General features: G+C 43.6%; 2 protein-coding genes across 11 annotated transcripts in view; one reads left to right on the top strand and one right to left on the bottom strand.

The window, feature by feature from the left end:
* The first annotated feature begins 422 nt into the window (after window positions 1-422).
* On the top strand, window positions 423-3,725 carry LOC115501146 (nucleoside diphosphate kinase B). Its single transcript, XM_030296054.1, has 5 exons — window positions 423-502; window positions 755-883; window positions 1,751-1,852; window positions 2,602-2,714; window positions 3,471-3,725. The coding sequence occupies exons 2-5, from the start codon at window positions 758-760 to the stop codon at window positions 3,586-3,588; spliced, it is 459 nt and encodes a 152-aa protein (XP_030151914.1). The 5' UTR covers window positions 423-502; window positions 755-757; the 3' UTR covers window positions 3,589-3,725.
* Window positions 3,726-9,548: 5,823 nt separating this feature from the next.
* Window positions 9,549-17,328, bottom strand: part of MBTD1 (mbt domain containing 1) — a 71,143-nt gene continuing 63,363 nt past the window's right edge. For all 10 annotated transcript variants that reach the window (XM_030294582.1, XM_030294583.1, XM_030294584.1 and 7 more), the window contains one exon: window positions 9,549-12,780. In XM_030294582.1, coding sequence (XP_030150442.1) covers window positions 12,662-12,780 — 119 coding nt within the window. In that variant the 3' untranslated portion in view covers window positions 9,549-12,661. The remainder of the gene's footprint in view (window positions 12,781-17,328) is intronic.

Raw genomic sequence — 17,328 nt, 5'->3', positions numbered from 1 at the left:
GGAGGGGCCCGCCGCCTCCCCAGGGACCTGGGAGCCCCCCAAGGGTGGAGAGCCCTCCGCAAACATGACAGGTCTGCTGTAAGACACTCGAGAATCTTGTCAGGGGTAGGTCTCAGGCTGAACTGGAGAACCTGACCAGAGTGTGTGTGTGTGTGTGTGTGTGTGTGTCGGCAGGAGGTACACAGTGTGTGTGCGTGTGCGCGCGCACGTGCCCGCGTGTGTGGCGGCAACAGGTACAGAAGGGAGGGTGCGGACTGGACGTGCGTAGCTGCGCCCCGGCCGCGGGACACCCGGGTGGAGAAGCCACTTCCCGCTCCCGAGCCCCCACGCACTGAGAGCGAGCCCGGGGCGTGGACAGGGACCACGGGCCGCGGCGGCCTCGCGGGTTGGGCGGCGGGGCGTCCGGGGTGTGGCCGTCGCAGGGCCCTCCCCCCGAGCGGCTCCCGGCCCCGCCGCCCCCTCCACGTCGCGCCTCCCGCCCCGCAGCGCAGCCAGCTTCCCGGTAAGACGCCGCGGGCGCGCTCCCCTGTCGCCCCCCGACCCCTCCCCGCAGGCGTGCTCACCTCCCCGCTCCTTTCCCCCCTCCTCCCAGGCCCGGTGCCGGGTCCCCTCCGGCGGGGCGGCGGCGGCCTGGAGGCGCGTGTCCCCGCGGAGCGGGCGGAGGGGCCGGGGCGCCCGCGGGGTGGGGGGAGGCGCGGGCCGCCTCCCTTGTCCGCGCGGCCGCCGGGCCCTGAGTCGCCCTTGTCGCCCGCAGGCCATGGCCCACCAGGAGCGCACGTTCATCGCCGTCAAGCCGGACGGCGTGCAGCGCGGCCTGGTGGGCGAGATCATCAAGCGCTTCGAGCAGAAGGGCTTCCGCCTCGTGGCCATGAAGTTCCTGCAGGTAACGCGGCGCGCCGCCGGGGTGCTCCTGCTTCCGCTCCCAGCCGTGGCCCTCGCCTCCGCGGCGACACAGCCGCCCGAGCCCAGCCCCGAGGCCCGCGAGCCCCCGGCGCCCTCCGCAAGGTTAAGCGGAGGTGACGTGTCGCCTGCCCGGGCTCGCTGCCTGCGGGGGAAGCCCGCCCCCGCCCGGGCCTATGCCCCGGCCCCCGCGGGCTGCAAGTGTGTGTGTGGGGGGGGGGGGGGGACGCTGCAAGTGCCCTGGGCGGTGGCGGGGGGGAGCCCTCCCGCAGCCGGCTTCCTCCAGCTTAGGGCAGTGCCTGTCACTTCCACGCCACAGGTAGGGGCACAGATCTGGACCTTAAGGGATAAGTATTGAAATCTCAACCAGGCCCATCTGGGAAGAAGAGAATGTTCTCGGTTAACATCTGAAATGTTTACAAGGACACTGGGAACGGACCTCTCTCTGGCGTATTTCCTTCAACGGCAGACCCTCCACATCTAGATTTTCAAATCACCTACTCTTTAGGGTTGTACCAGCCCTAACGCCAGGGACATTATGAGGGTGTCTTCATGATCTGAACAGTCTTTCTACTAAAAGAGTGTCAGGGTTTGGAGAGGATAATTATTTTATAGATATATGTGTATATATCTATACACATGTATGTATATGCGTATATGTATGTGTGTATATATATATATATGCACACATATTACATACATATATACACACTTACATATGAATGCGGGTTAACATATAACTGGACTTTTAGAAAAGCCGACCTTTGAGTGGGGGGTTCTGGGGATGGATGGATCCGTATTTGAGCCTCTCCAGTTTACTTCCTAACTGCAACCTCCTGTTCAATGCCAGGCCTCAGAGGAACTCCTGAAGCAGCACTACATTGACCTGAAGGACCGCCCGTTCTTCCCCGGGCTGGTGAAGTACATGAATTCCGGGCCGGTTGTGGCCATGGCAAGTACTTTTGGGGGGGTATGGAGGAAAATAAGGGCTGATACAGGACTGGGCTTGCACAGTGCCCGTGTGTCTTTTTAGACATCGGCCCCAGCTACTCCAAATGCCTTGTTTTACAAACGGAGCCTGCTGGAGTTACTCAGTCAACGGAGCTGCTAGGAGCTTGGGGGGCAAAAGCAAGGGGAAGAAGTTTTCTAATCCAGTGCTAGAAATAGAGCAGTCGATTTCCTCCTGTGGCATTTGTGTCCAGTTGGGAAGGAAGAGAACAGAGGGTACAATAAGGAGGCGCAGAGTCGAGGAGAAAGTGGACCTCCTTCCTGTTCTCTGAGGATGGCTTTGTTTCTGCTCTTCCCTGCAATGCACTTTTTGTTTTCATGCAAACCTAGTGTCCCGTGCTAACAGTCAGATGCCCATCCCACTGCCCCTGTTCCAGTCTGATCACTTTTCTCCACCCTTCCATCACCGTTTCTTGTCCGTGTTTGTGGCTGCAGAAGGGTCTTCAGTCCTGTTAGCCTTCCTCTCATGGCTGGGAAGTCCCTGGGTTGGGTAGGTGGTTTCTCTGTCTCCTCGCAGCGTGCCCGGGATGGAGCGCAAGCACCTTGCACCGGCCCCTGCTGTCTGCTGGGGCCGGCTGGTTGGCCATGGCACAGACTGGTCTGATTGAAGTGTGCCGTCAGGCAGGGCTGAGTGTTTGTTCCTGGTGGCCCCAAAGGACAGATCTGATGCAGTTCCTTTTCCCTCCTGTCCAGGTCTGGGAGGGACTGAACGTGGTAAAGACGGGGCGAGTGATGCTTGGGGAGACCAACCCAGCAGATTCTAAGCCAGGCACCATCCGTGGGGACTTCTGCATTCAAGTTGGCAGGTGAGTCCCGAGGGGCGCCAATGATGTTTCCTCAAAGCCACTTAAAAAGGGTGGGGGATGGGTACAAACCATTTGGGGCATATCCCAATTTTAGGAAGGTTTGAACTTTTAAAATTAGGTGGTAATGATCACTGGATGAAAGCTCCCTTAAAAAGTTACTTCCCCCTGGGCTACTTAAAATTTTAACCAAAACCTCACAGAAGGGAGCTGCATGTGGTAGGTCTCAGGGGACACAGCCAAAGAGCCTCTGCTCTGTGCGGTGCTGTGTCTGTAGGCGTGTCATTTAACCCTTTGGTTCCCTTGCTGTATAAAATCTGGGCAAAAACCTTACAGAGTTTAAGATCCAAATGGAATAGAGGGGTTGGGCGTGTGAATGTCTTGGCTGAGCTTTGCAAATTAGGGTTGTAAGAAAATGCAACAGAAATGGCCCCCGATAGTGAATGTATCACATCTCGTCTGGCTCTCGGTCTGGTTCTCCCTGTTTTTCAAAATGAGAGAAGTAATGTTTTGTGGCACAGCAGTCTTGGGGTACAAACACTCGTTTTGGAAGCGGGAGCATAACAGAGCTGAGCCACGGGATGCTTTTGATCCAATACTCTTAGAATTTTATAGTTGCTTTTAAGCGGAAATGCCTTGGGTCTCCTGCTTCAGGTGGCAGTTTGGCGGGAAAGGTCTGCAGCGACCATCCTTTGCTTCAGCCATGAACAGACTTTTGCACTCTAAAATGTGGTAGTCAGTAATTGTTGTCTCTCTCAGGAACATCATTCATGGCAGCGATTCAGTAAAAAGTGCAGAGAAAGAAATCAGCCTGTGGTTTAAGCCTGAAGAATTGGTTGACTACAAGCCTTGTGCTTTTGACTGGATCTACGAATAAAAGGTGGACGACGGAGCATCAGTCCCCTTCGGCACCCCCGATACGTCCCCGGACACTGCTCTGCATTCCACTGACTTGGAAGCCAGAGAATCAATCTTTCTTTTCTAAAACTTACTAATAAAGCCCTTGGAAACTGGTGCAGTCTCCTGTGCTTACTTGATGCCAAACTGGAAGAAGTGACTTGGTCCCTTGGCTTTCATAGCATTATCCAGAAGCAAATGATCCTACTTGCGGTGGAAGAACCATCTGCCCCTTGTCAGCATCTGGGTGCACTTGTAGACTCTAGGAGGGAAAGTAGTGAGGCAGACGAGGACGAGTGTGGCACTGGTTGGGTGAGTACGGAAACTGAAGAGGAAATAATGAAAATAAGTATCGCAGCTGCCTTAGAGGATGTAGAAAAAGGTGTGTTTCCGTACCCAGAATTTGTTGAGACTCGCCAAGGGTGAAACGCGGACCCGTCCAGTCCAGAGTTACATCTTTGTTGACTGAAAACTGGGCGAGTTGTGTCTGAAGAAATGGAAGTCTAAGGACATCTGTAGGATGAGGATGATGCCCCTGCAATGCAGGTGTAAAAGGAACAATGTGGGGCACCTGGGTGGCTCAGTCGGTTGAGCGTCCAACTTCGGCTCAGGTCACGATCTTGCGGTCCGTGAGTTCGAGCCCTACGTCGGGCTCGGTGCTGACAGCTCAGAGCCTGGAGCCTGCTTCGGATTCTGTGTCCCCTCTCTCTCTGCCCCTCCCCTGCTCGCACTCTGTTTTTCTCTCTCTCAAAAATAAAGATTAAAAAAAAATTAAAAAAAATTATTTTTCTGTATTATTATTATTATTATTATTTTATTTTTGGGACAGAGAGAGACAGAGCATGAACGGGGGAGGGGCAGAGAGAGAGGGAGACACAGAATGGGAAACAGGCTCCAGGCTCTGAGCCATCAGCCCAGAGCCTGACGCAGGGCTCGAACTCCCGGACCGCGAGATCGTGACCTGGCTGAAGTCGGACGCTTAACCGACTGCGCCACCCAGGCGCCCCTTTCTGTATTATTTTTGAGAGAGAGTGAGAGAGCATGAGCAGGGGAGGGTCAGAGAGAGAGGGAGACACAGAATCTGAAGCAGGGTCCAGTCTCTGAGCTGTCAGCACAGAGCCCGACGTGGGGTTTGAACGTGCAAACCGTGAGGTCATGACCTGAGCCGGAGTTGGATGCCTGACAGACTGGGCCACCCAGGTGCCCCATTGTTACTTTTTTTAATGCATATTGCTAGACTACAAAACAAAGACAAAAATACATTGACAGTTTGGTGCAAAAAATGTTACAAGTCAATGAGTTTAACATTTTCTAAATTATTTTTCAATGTCACATTTAATGTTTATATACGCTACGTGCTCTCACTACATTAAGTAGAAGTTTGATTATTAAAGTTACAGATGGGACAGTCCCGAGGTTCAGCATTTTAATGTGTCCCCCAGTGACCCCTCTGCACACGGGCTGAGGTACTTGGATTAGCAGCAGCAGTTAATTATGGGCTTATTTTGTGTCAAGGCTGTTCTAACAACTTTACATACATCAGTTTATTTACAGTCTTCACAACTCTTAGGAGGTTGGTATCCTCACTTTACGACTGAGGAAACGGAGCCAGATTACAGACTTAACCAGTAAAGGAGTAAGGTTTCAGTGCCGGCAGCTGGATTCGGACCCCACGCTCTTGGCCACTCTGCTTTACCTAGTTTTCCTTCCAAGTGACTCCAGAAAATTATAAGGTTGGAGGGTAACTGGAGTCAAATTTGGAGTGGGGAAAGCTGTGGACTTTATGGTGTGGACTTAAGGACTTACTTTGGTAGTGAATGAGAAAGGGTGGACTGTGGTGAGGGTAAATCCTATATACCAGCTAGGTGTGTGAAAGCAGTTAACTCCTTCAGAACCTTTTATGATTTCAGTACAACTTTTATTTGAACGTGTATTACACGCATTGTTTAAAATGCGTTACTTTAGGGGCCCTGGGTGGCTCGAATGTCCGACTCTTGTTTTTGGCTTAGGTCACGATCCCAGGGTCATGGGATTCAAGCCCCACATTGGGCTCTGTGAGTGTGGAGCCTGCTTAAGATTCTCTCCCTCTCTCCCTCTCCCCTACTTGCTTGCCCTCTCTCTAAAAAAAAAAAAAATATATATATGTATATATACATATATATGTATATAAAACCTTTAAAAAACTGGGGCGCCTGGGTGGCGCAGTCGGTTAAGCGTCCGACTTCAGCCAGGTCACGATCTCACGGTCCGTGAGTTCGAGCCCCGCGTCAGGCTCTGGGCTGATGGCTCAGAGCCTGGAGCCTGTTTCCGATTCTGTGTCTCTCTCTCTCTCTCTGCCCCTCCCCCATTCATGCTCTCTCTCTGTCCCAAAAATAAACGTTAAAAAAAATTTTTTTTAAAAACCAAAATGCTTTATTTTTTTCATCATATGTTCTTTAATCCCCACCCCCTGGTTCCCTCGTGCCCCCACCCACCTCCCCTCTGGTAATGGTCAGTTGTCCAGAGTTGAGTCTGCTTCTTGGTTTGTCTCTATTTTCCCTCCTTTGCTTTTTTTTTTAAATTCCACATTGAGTGAAATCATGTGGTATTTATCTTTCTCAGATTTATTTCACTTAGCATTATACTCTGCTCTATCCATGTTGTTGCAAATGGCAAGATTTCATGCTTTTTATTTATTTTTAAAGTTAGAGAGAGAGAGAGTGGGAGTGAGAATCTGAGCTGTCAGCACAGAGCCTGATGCAGGGCTTGATCCCACAAACCATGAGATCATGACTTAAGCCAAAATCAAGAGTCAGATACTTAACCAACTAGGCCACCCAGGCACCTCCCATTCTTTTTTATAGTATTTTATTATTTTTATTTATTTTTAAATTAAAAAACATTTTTTTAAATGTTCACTTTAAATTTTTTTTTTTTTTTAACGTTTATTTACTTTTGAGACAGAGAGAGACAGAGCATGAATGGGGGAGGGTCAGAGAGAGGGAGACACAGAATTTGAAACAGGCTCCAGGCTCCGAGCTATCAGCACAGAGCCCGACGCGGGGCTCGAACTCACCGACCGCGACATCATGACCTGAGCCGAAGTCGGCCACCCAACCGACTGAGCCACCCAGGCGCCCCTTAAATGTTCATTTTAGAGAGACAGTGTGTGTGAGCAGAGGAGGGGCAGAGAGAGAGGGAGACAGAATCCTAAGCAGGCTCCAGGCTCTGAGCTGTCAGTACAGAGCCCGACATGGGGCTCAAACCCATAAACTGTGAGATTATGACCTGAGCTGAAGTCAGACACTTAACTGAGCCGCCTAGAGCCCCTATTAATTTATTCTTAAAGTTTATTTATTTTGAGAGAGAGCACACACAAGCAGAAGAGGAACAGAGAGAATCCCAAGCAGGCTCCACACCGTCAGCACAGAGTCCGACGCGGGGCTCAATCCCACAAACCGTGACATCATGACCTGAGCCGAAATCAAGAGATGCTTAACTGACTCAGCCACCCAGGCGGCCCTTTTTTATTTTTATGGCTGAATAATACTCCATTGTGTTTATTTATACACTATATTTTCTTTACCCATTTATCTATGGATGGACACTTGGGCTGCTTCCATAGTTTGGCAATTCTAAATAATGCCGCAATAAATAATGGTGCGTGTATCCCTTTGAAGTGTTTTTGTATTCTTCGGGTAAATACCCAGTAGTGTGATTGCTGGATGGTAGGGTAGTTTTTTGTTTGTTTTTTAAGTTTGAGAGACAGAGAGAGGGAGAGGTGGTTCTGGTTTTAACCTTGAGGAGCCTCCATACTGTGTTCAGTGGCTGCACCAGTTTGCATTCCCACCAGTGCATGAGGGTTCCTTTTTCTCTGCATCTTCGCCAACACTTGTTTCTTATGTTTTTGATTTTGGCCATTCTGACAGGTGTGAGGTGATATCTCATCGTGGTTTTGATTTGTATTTCCCTGATGGTAAGGGATGATGAGCATCTTTTCATGTGTCTGTTAGCCATCTGTGTTTCTTCTTTAAAATGCATTACTGGGGCGCCTGGGTGGCTCAGTCGGTTAAGCGGCCGACTTCGGCTCAGGTCACGATCTCACACTCCGTGAGTTCGAGCCCCGCATCGGGCTCTGTGCTGACCGCTCAGAGCCTGGAGCCTGCTTCAGATTCTGTGTCTCCCTCTCTCTCTGACCCTCCCCCGTTCATGCTCTGTCTCTGTCTCAAAAATAAATAAACGTTAAATAAAAAAATAAAATGCATTACTTTTTTCCAGGGTTATTTGCTTTTTGTCAATAGGCAAACCCTATTTGGCCTGCTTGTGAGACTGGCCAAAGAGGGTTACGCCAGCCTCAGCAAGTCTATAAGAGGAAATCCTTTACTGTTCCCCCTGATCTCACAAGACTGGATAAACAACACAGGGCTAAAAAGTTACTTACTTCTGGGAAACACTTACTACTCTTAATGCATATGCTGGGCATAAAGCACACCAGAAAACTAGTTTCCTAAGAGGCTTAAAGAGTAATATATATATATGTAAAACTCATGGGACTGTAAATGAGAGCCAAGCTGGGAATTCCCATGTAGTAGGCAACTATTCAAGCCATTTAAGGTAGAAAGCAAGGCAGATACTGTTTTTCTTGGAATGTGTTCTATATTTCTAAAGTGTGATGATGAAATTAACCCCAGAAGAGACTCAACCCATTATCTTACATCCATAAAATTCTCTGCAGCTTTTTTAGTAAACGTTGAGTAACTTACCGAAGAGACAGTTGGTAAAGGAGGGTGTCTTGCATTTCCTCTTCATGTAAACAACAAGAGCTAGCTGGGATAATTTTTAAATTTTTTTAATTGATTTTTTAAAAAAATTTATATCCAAGCTAGTTAGCATATAGTGCAACGATGATTCAGTAGATTCCTTAATGCCCCTTGCCCATTTAGCCCACCCCCCCCACAACCCCTCCAGTAACCGTTTGTTCTCCATATTTGTATCTATTTTTTTGTCCCCGTTTTTATATTTTTGCTTTCCTTATGTTCATTTGTTTTGTATCTTGAAGTCTTCATAGGAGTGAAGTCATATGATATTTGTCTTTCTCTGACTAATTTTGCTTAGCATAATACCCTCTAGTTCCATCCACTTAGTTGCAAATGGCAAGATTTCATTCTTTTTGATTGCCGAGTAATATTACATTGTATATATACCACATCTTTATCCATTCATCCATCGATGGGACATTTGGGCTCTTTCCATACTTTGGTTATTGCTGATAGTGCCCTAGCTGGGATAATTTATATACAGCCTATGAATTGTCTGCTGTTGAGGTTAAGGGAGCTTAAAAAAAAGTCCCCATGGGGCACCTGGGTGGCTCAGTCAGTTAAGTGTCTGACTTTGGCTCACATCATGATCTCACCGTTCATGGGTTTGGGCCCTGTGTCGGGCTCTGTGCTGACAGCTCAGAGCCTGGAACCTGGTTCACATTCTGTGTCTCCCTCTCTCTCTGCCCCTCCCCCACTCACACTCTGTCTCATTCTGTCTCTCAAAAATAAATAAATGTAAGACTAAAAAATAATAAAAAATGAAAAAAAAAAAAAAAGTCCTCTAGCAAGCATGCCAAGGCTGAAACAGCATGTTCGAAAGTGACGAAACCTCCCTGCCGGCGGTCGCACTCCCCTCTGCCCATGCTGTGCTTTTGCCATTTACCTTTCTATGAAATCCTGGCTCAAATGCAGCCACATCCACATATCCATCCATATTCTGTTCCTCCCTTGTCAGCTACCAGCAGATTCTTCCTCACTCATGTGCTTGCTTTCCCACATAAGGGGCACAGGTTCTGGGAGGAAGGAACTGACCTGACTCTCTCAGAGACCTGTGATTGCTTACAGAAGGCACTCAGTACTTTGAATAAAAAATGACACCCTTCAAAGACTAAAGCGTATTAAAGAACCGCTCAGATACAACTCAACTTTAACATTTTATTTTGTGTAAAAAAGGGCAAATTTAGTGAATTATTTTCATCTTGTACACAAAGTTATAATTTTAATGCTTTTCACATCCATGCTGAAAATTTGCAGTTTGGTAAAAATGAAAGGAACATAAGTTTCTCTGAAGGAATTTTTCACGCCATTATATACACTTCCTGAGAAAGTCTCAAACACTTTCTCAATGATCACAAGTTACCAAGAAAATAAAAGATTAATTTGTACAGATATTGATCTATATATCAAATACATACAGAAATGATGTAAAAACCTTATGCAGTTTACTTTGACCTCTGTCCTCAAAAGATTTGCCCAGGGACAGATGCTTTTCTTTTGTATAAATGACTGTGGCTTTATTTAAAATATGAAAATCAAAGGAAGCAACCCAGTTTAATCACAGTATTTTTAAAATCCCTTCCCAATAGTAAAGGATCATTACCAAATATATAGCACCATAATACAAATATTGATGGGAGAGGGTATTCACATCACGCAAAATTAATATAATAAAAACAAACAAACACTGAAAACCCGTGTTAGTATCCGTAGAAGTTGTTGATAACAGCTTTAGCTTTCCTCATACACAGCAAGGAAAAGGTTAAAAGAGTTTAAACTACCAAAAATCCCCAAATAATCCTAACAGGAAAAAAATGAAAGCAAACCCAAGGTCAGCAGTACATTTTGAACCGTAAAAGAGAATGGGGCTATTGGGTTGTACGACTGGAGTTATGGCTAAGACACCAATCTCCTCTGCACTGACTTATTTCCTGTTTATCAGCGGCAGGAGTTAGAGCCTGAATGATGAGGAGGGCTTCAGATTGTGTTTAGGCTGCTAGGAAGTCCTTGCCAACCTTTAGCTGTTGGTCACGGGGTCAAGACAGGAAACACTTGGCAAACAGGTGGGAAATTCGAAAACACTCAGAGCCTGGTTTTGCTAGATAATTGGAAGCTTACAGGACCTGGCTCCAAATGAGCACTGTACACAACTCATTACCAGGCTCCAAATCAAATCCCTCCTGGGTTTCTCAGGTCCCTGCAGAGCCCCAGAGCCCAAGGTACTGGCAAAGCGCACCATGCAGCTGCTTCCTGTGCCCCTGTCACGTGTCATGGAACCAGAGCCTGAGAACGAAGATCGTGGTAAGCCCTGCTTTGGAAGTCTTCCAGGCTTTAAGTTTATGGGAAGATTCTTTAAGTTAAAGATTTGGGAAGTGTGAGGATGTCACATTTACAGTAGGTCCCTCTCAGTAAGGTTGTTTAAGATAAATATCCAGTAATTTAACAGCTGAATTCACATATATTTGACACGTGAGAATCAACCTGGCGTTGATATGATCTGCATTTATGCCCCTAAAGAGTCAGTATTAAGAAATGTTGACATGCGATTCCATACATTCTTACACTATAAAGTAACAAATTTTACTTCCAGTAGCAACTACAAAACCTTATGTTATTAACCCCTCTTGCATAGAATGAGGTAAACCTGTGCGTATTACCAATGCTATTTATTCCCAAAAGTAGAGCAATATTTTAGAAAATAAATTGCTGGTTTTTAATGTTCTATGCATTTTAAAATTCAAACAAAAATCTTACCTAAAATGATCTCCTGGGGCTTTCCATTACCATTTTTTTAAAGCATTCCATAGGCTGAAGGACTTTAGAGGTTAATCATTTTGATTAATTTCTAATTAGCCCTACCTATATTCCAGAGGAGATGGCCAATGTTACCACTCTGAAGAGGCCAGGCTAAGACCCAGAAGCACTTCTAGAACAGATGCAATTAATTCCTGAGAGTTTAGTTTATGAACCTCACTGGTAAACGCTAGAGCTCTCTCATTCAGTCACAACTCAGAAGGTCTGAAAAATGCAGAGAGCAAACCTTTCACCAATTTACCCTTGTATCCTTTTTTTAAAGGAAGCCATGTGAATTTTAAAATAGGGAATGTCTGAAATGGTCCAAATCAGTTATTATCGTTAAAATTAATTTTGAATACAATTAAAAGACAATTCATACTATATATATATATATTTATATTTATATATATGGAATTTTAAGAAAATTAAATTCTCTTTCAAATTAGTTTTCTAACAAATCCAGGATAGTTAAAAGCAGAGCTGGAATGATTTTGAAATCTAAACGGATTTTTGGCTTTAAACAACTCTGAATTTGATTCCACTGGTAATACAGTAGAACATCTGTTTTGGGGTGTGGTTATACCAAGTATCATCTAACTGATGGAGGGAAATGGTAGAGGCCTGACCAGAATCCCTCATGTGGGGTATCTTTAGTAAGGAAAATAAAATGAACTACGGACAATATTGCATTTTCCCCAACCCCTCGACATGTAGACTGAGATCCTGTATATCTTGTCAACCATTCCAGTTTAACACTTTAGTGTTAGGATAATTTTAATCTTTTTTTTTTTTTTTTAATTAAAAGAGAACATATAAAAGTATCCAGAGTTCTTCCAGTTTCATATAGAACTCCAAATAAATTTTCACAGAATGAAAAACATTTCTGTACAAACATTTAAAATGGGCTGCAATAAAATGCCAACAAGCAGAATTAATTACCCCTTCCATGATCCTATGTGGTGATGAACCCTCCCTGGGAGGGGGGTTCAGTTGCATATTTCTGCAGCAAAGGAAGCTGGAGATGTGACTGGCCTAACTTCTAAAATCCCAAAATCTCCCAACAGGTACCAAAAAGGTTCATTTGTAATGACAGTTCATTTGCATTTACAACTATATCCTTCTTTTAAATCATTTCCTTCAATCCTGCTACCTAAACTTTAATCTTACCAAAAAGTTAGAATTTCAGTTGTTAACAATGCACATAAATCCAAACTTGGAAAATATTACAAAATTCTTCCAAAAGCTTCAAATACAACACAAAAATTGTCCATCTTTATAAATTGAAAAATTTCCCCCCACGACTAAAATAGTTTCCCCACCCACCTGAAAAATCTGGAACTGAAATTTTCTATGTTTAGCAAAATGTCCCAGTGGAATAGCCCCGCTGTACAGCTCGGTTGGTTATAAATCAGTCCTGTTTTGTAAAACCCCTCCCTCCCGCCCCTGGGTCCGGAGCCCGCCTCAGGGCTCCTGTTTGATGTAGAAGCTGGCAGAGCCATTGCTCTCCTGATCGGACGCTCCTTGGAGGAAATTATAATCCTCTCCATCTATCAACTCCTCCTTCAGCTGCAATGTAGTCACTGCATGAGAGAGATAAATGCAGGGGATGTGATTAAGCCTTTCTGGAAAATTCAGATTACTTTCAGTCTTCAGGTTCCACCAGCTTTATACAGCTAATAAGACTTCTTCATGTCTTCCATAACTCTTAAAATTAACCCCCAGAAGTATGAACCTTTAATTCACTTTAATTCTTAAAATATATTGGCAGTTAGGAAAGTCCCAGAAAGGAACAATGCCGTAATCTAGACACTGCACAATGAACCTCTTCAATGAAGTGGTCAAGTTAATAGTGATCGCTGATTTGATGAGAATAATTTGAATTTTTCTTATAACTAAGTATTCACTTTTATGTCAATGTCTATACAACAGTGACGCATTTCTTGCATGATTCTGAACTCTAATATTTAAAATAAGTGACGTTAATAAATGACTTCAATATAATCTTATCATCTCCAAGGAGTACCTTCATTAAAAAGACTCCCTGTAGAAAAAAGATATAAATTTGATAATAATAGTAAAATACTATTATAAATAATATAAAGTATGATATCATCTATGATAGACATGTTTATACATAATTTTCATATTCATAAAAATAAGTCATAAATCTGATATTGGATAAACACCTATATTAAAACTAAAATCCTGGAAAACTTGAACAATCATTTTAGGTAAAATAAAACTTTACTGACATCAGCAATGTGAAAATCATTGGTGCAAAATGGCTAATGATGGCAACGGCATCACCTAACAGCAGTACTGCCTGAGTCCTTATCGGAGGATCTGAGGACTTCCTTTTTTAAAATTTTAAGTAGGCTCCACGCCTAACATGGAACTTGAACACATGACCCTGAGACTGAGTTGCATGTTCTACCAACTGGGCCAGGCAGGTGCCCCTGATGACTTCCTTTTTAATGAAGACAAACCCAACAGTCTAGACGGTCCTCGATTCATAAACAGGCCATGTTCCAGTAAGTCTTTATTTCTGTGGACAACTGTTTTTAAGTTTCTAGTATTTTCAGTGGGGTTTAGATTTCTTGATAGCCACTGAAGTCATGGCTAGTCAGAATCGTTAGGGACAGGAAGGCTTCTTTCTAATGCATGGGCAAAGACGAAGAAAAAAATTTTTTTCTTTGCTGGGCCCAGCAGTGGCCTTGGGCAAAAACTTTAGGCTATTTAATACCGAAATTTTCCTTTTTTAAAAAAATAAATCCCTCTTAAGTTACCGTCCTTCAACACAATTATCCAGTAACTTCAGATTCCTCTGAATCCTTTCCTGGAGGTTCATGGTCTACCGTTACTTCCTACAGAACTCTCCTTCAAAAAATTACTTCCCTACTTTTTAAATAAAAATGGTCTCAGCTAGGTGCTAAAAACTAGTCTTAGTAACCACCAACTTCTCAGAAAGGTACTCAGGTTTCTTAAAGAAGTTACCGTTTAACCAAAATTGGGCTGGTCAAGCTCCAAATACTGGAAATGGGTGGTCCTGTATGCTAACACACTGACTGGGATCCAATCCTTCCTTCTCCAATTTCTTCAGCACAAGGATGTGTTAAATCAGAGGTCACAAACTGTGTCCTTCCCACTCCCTCCTCCCATGGTTCTTTTAAATTTGACTGAATATTTGGAAACAAGAGATTTCCCGTTAAGACCCTGGAAAGTAGGGACACTTGGCCACAGACAGCCAGCTTTTCCAGGGGCTGTGGCTGGGGGAACTGACTGCCAGCGCAAGCCTCCCTGGGCCGCGGTGCCTGCCACAATCGCGTTTGAGCAACGTGTGACTCCCACCCATGCTGGCTGTGTTACTCTCTGAGATAACTCGTCTTCAAATCAAAGGTGCAAGTTTTGTTTTTTCCATTACGGATCTTTTCATTACAATTGGAACAAGACGATGTGCACATATATGGAATGTAAACTGGGAACTGCTTATACAGAAAGGAAAAAGTCAATTTATGAGAAGAATTAGGGCTCAGAGAGTATTTAGATGAACAGTAAGCCAATTAAGTTTACCTGAATCACTAACTAGATAGTACCACCATGTGGAACAATATTAAAATGGTTATATTTTTAAAGTCAAGTAGTGCAGTCGCAGAAAAATACTTTCTTCCTGATCATAGTTACAAAGATTAGTTTAAAAAATAGTGGTCTTTCCGGTGCCTGGCTGGCTCAGTTGGTAAGGCAATGGACTCTTGATCTCAGGGTGGTGAGTTTGAGCCCCACACTGGGTGTAGAGATTACTTACAAATAAAATCTTTAAAAGAATAGTGGTATTTGATATCTTAATAATTTAAAGAATAATCTTTTGAGAGAGGTCAATTCACTTCATTTTACTTTGGTATTTGTTTTGGTAATGGTGTTAAAAAATTTAATAGTCCAAAGACAGAAAAGCGAATACACTAAGCCTATAATAACAGCAAAACAAACACCAATCAGACTGTTGGGAAACTCAAAGTAAACACGACTGTGCAGTTCTTCTTTTGCGTAGTATAATTAACAATACTTTTATGGAGACTATCAAGAATATAATAGTCAACCTTTAAATCTAACCAACACATATTAATTGTTAAGGACATTTGAACAATACCATGAAAATAAATACATGGAAAAGAAAAAAAAAAAAAAACAACAAACCATGTTTCATTAAAGGTGCAGTACCCACAATAAAAGGTTGGTTAAAACAGTATCTTGTTCTAGGATGATCAGATGGCTAAATGAATGAGAAAAGAGTTCCTGTGCTTCAGACCAAACGTTCCATTCAAATGGATGTTTGTTTTTTTGAAATGGGACAAAGGTAAGTCGAGATTCTAAAGCACATCCTGAAACTATCTGCATTTACTATAAACAACAAATTTCTGGAGTATGCTTCCACTCATGTTAAAATATGGAAATAATGTGCTTAAAAAAAAGTAACTCAAGAGAAAGGTGAAAGGCTCACTCAGATGTGGAATGCTTTGATGCACAGTCTGACGGTTTTCATGGAACCTAAAACAATGCCGGTCTGGTATCTTCACACGAATCATTTCTCCTTTCTAGGCCTTATACTCAATGAATGACGGATGAAATAAAATAGATCCTGTGGCTGAATGCGGCGCAAGTGCATTTTTCTAGCTCCGTTTTTAAAAGGAAGTCACTTTGCTGACTCTCATCACTAATATTTCAGGAGATGAACTAATGGAAATCATATTTTCCTAGCTGGAAGTCCAGAAGTAATAAACTCTGAGTAGCTAATCAAACTGTAGCTTCCAGGTAGGTCAGATAGCAATGTAGTACCACACAGTTTCACCAGAGTAAAATCACACCAAGTCCCACACGATGTGCCCCCAGCTCAGAAGACACTACAGACACCGGTGAAAGAAGGAAGTCACTTAGGAGACCCTGTGGTTTCCATCCCATGCATGTACTCTAAGTTCTTGGGTTCTGCCAATCCTAGAACTTAGGTTCTATTATACGTGAATTAGTAACATCTTACAAAATGTGACACGCACCTTCTAAATTAGTCTAATTCTTAAAACCCGATAAAAACGCCAATAAATCCAACAAAACTCAATAAAAATTCAAACGTATTCAGAGCTCACAATATCTATAGTTAATTGCTTAAAGACTATTTCATAAATAACAAGGTCAAAACAAAAGAGACAAACAAGAAAAGAAACTGAAATGCTCTTTAGATAGACTTTAAATGTTTTTCCATTAAAGAGCAGATAAACTCATATTTGCAGTCCTCATCTACTTTTTATACAAAAGAGAGTAATTTCTTCTAGAAATAAGGATATTATTAGAGTGATCTTCAGGAAGACAGAGTAGGAAGAATGATGATGACCTAATACCCTGGTAAGGAGACTAAAGCTAAAGAACGTATCTTAAAAATGGCACTCCTGTCCCCCACCCCCCAAAACCCCCAAGTCCCCCAAAACTTCAGGTATAAAGATATTACGAACAGAGGAGGAAGAAGAAGAAAACACAGCTAGGTATTAACACCCATCAGGGTTTTCAACATACAAAAGGCATTTTAAAGAATACGGATTAAATAAAACAAGGGAGTTTAAAAGCAATAATTAGGATATGGCAGAACAGATGCCAAGGCTAAGACAACTCTGGCTTCTAAGTGCTCTCCTCCGCACTTCTGTCTGAGGTTCATCACACGCAAGTGAAACCTTTCTAGTATTTTATGGTGCTATGTTTGTTCTTAGCAATTACAAAGGGCAAAATATTTTGCATTCCTTACAAGCTAGTAGCTTCGCCAAACCAATTAAATTCAAATTAAATGTCACTTACTTAATCACTGTAAGTACATAAGCGTGAAATAATGGGAATTAAATTTTACTCAAATTCAACACCAAAATTACACAAGACTGTATTTCCAAGTCCATGTTATTCAACTAAGATTGTGGTAAATGTTACCACCAGAACCAAAATTCCATGGGAATGCAAAGCCTCATATTTGGCTCTGATTAATCAGACTGATCCCTAACGGTGTGCTTCTCCCCTGGTCAAGCTACATGGAATTCTGCAATGGAAAATGTTCAGCCATTTTAATGAAACCACGAACCAGGACATGCTGCCTCTCA

This window comes from Lynx canadensis, chromosome E1, assembly GCF_007474595.2.
Source record: "Lynx canadensis isolate LIC74 chromosome E1, mLynCan4.pri.v2, whole genome shotgun sequence".
NCBI classification, from domain to species: domain Eukaryota; kingdom Metazoa; phylum Chordata; class Mammalia; order Carnivora; family Felidae; genus Lynx; species Lynx canadensis.
The sequence above is the reverse complement of the archived record's forward strand: the minus strand, read 5'-3'. Positions and strand labels throughout refer to the sequence as shown.

Coding starts and splice junctions, on each gene's coding strand:
- LOC115501146 (XM_030296054.1), top strand. CDS start 758: ATGGCCCACCAGGAGCGCACGTTCATCGCCGTCAAGCCGGACGGCGTG. Junction 1,853..2,601: donor CCGGGCCGGTTGTGGCCATG/GCAAGTACTTTT, acceptor CCTCCTGTCCAG/GTCTGGGAGGGACTGAACGT. Junction 2,715..3,470: donor TTCTGCATTCAAGTTGGCAG/GTGAGTCCCGAG, acceptor TGTCTCTCTCAG/GAACATCATTCATGGCAGCG.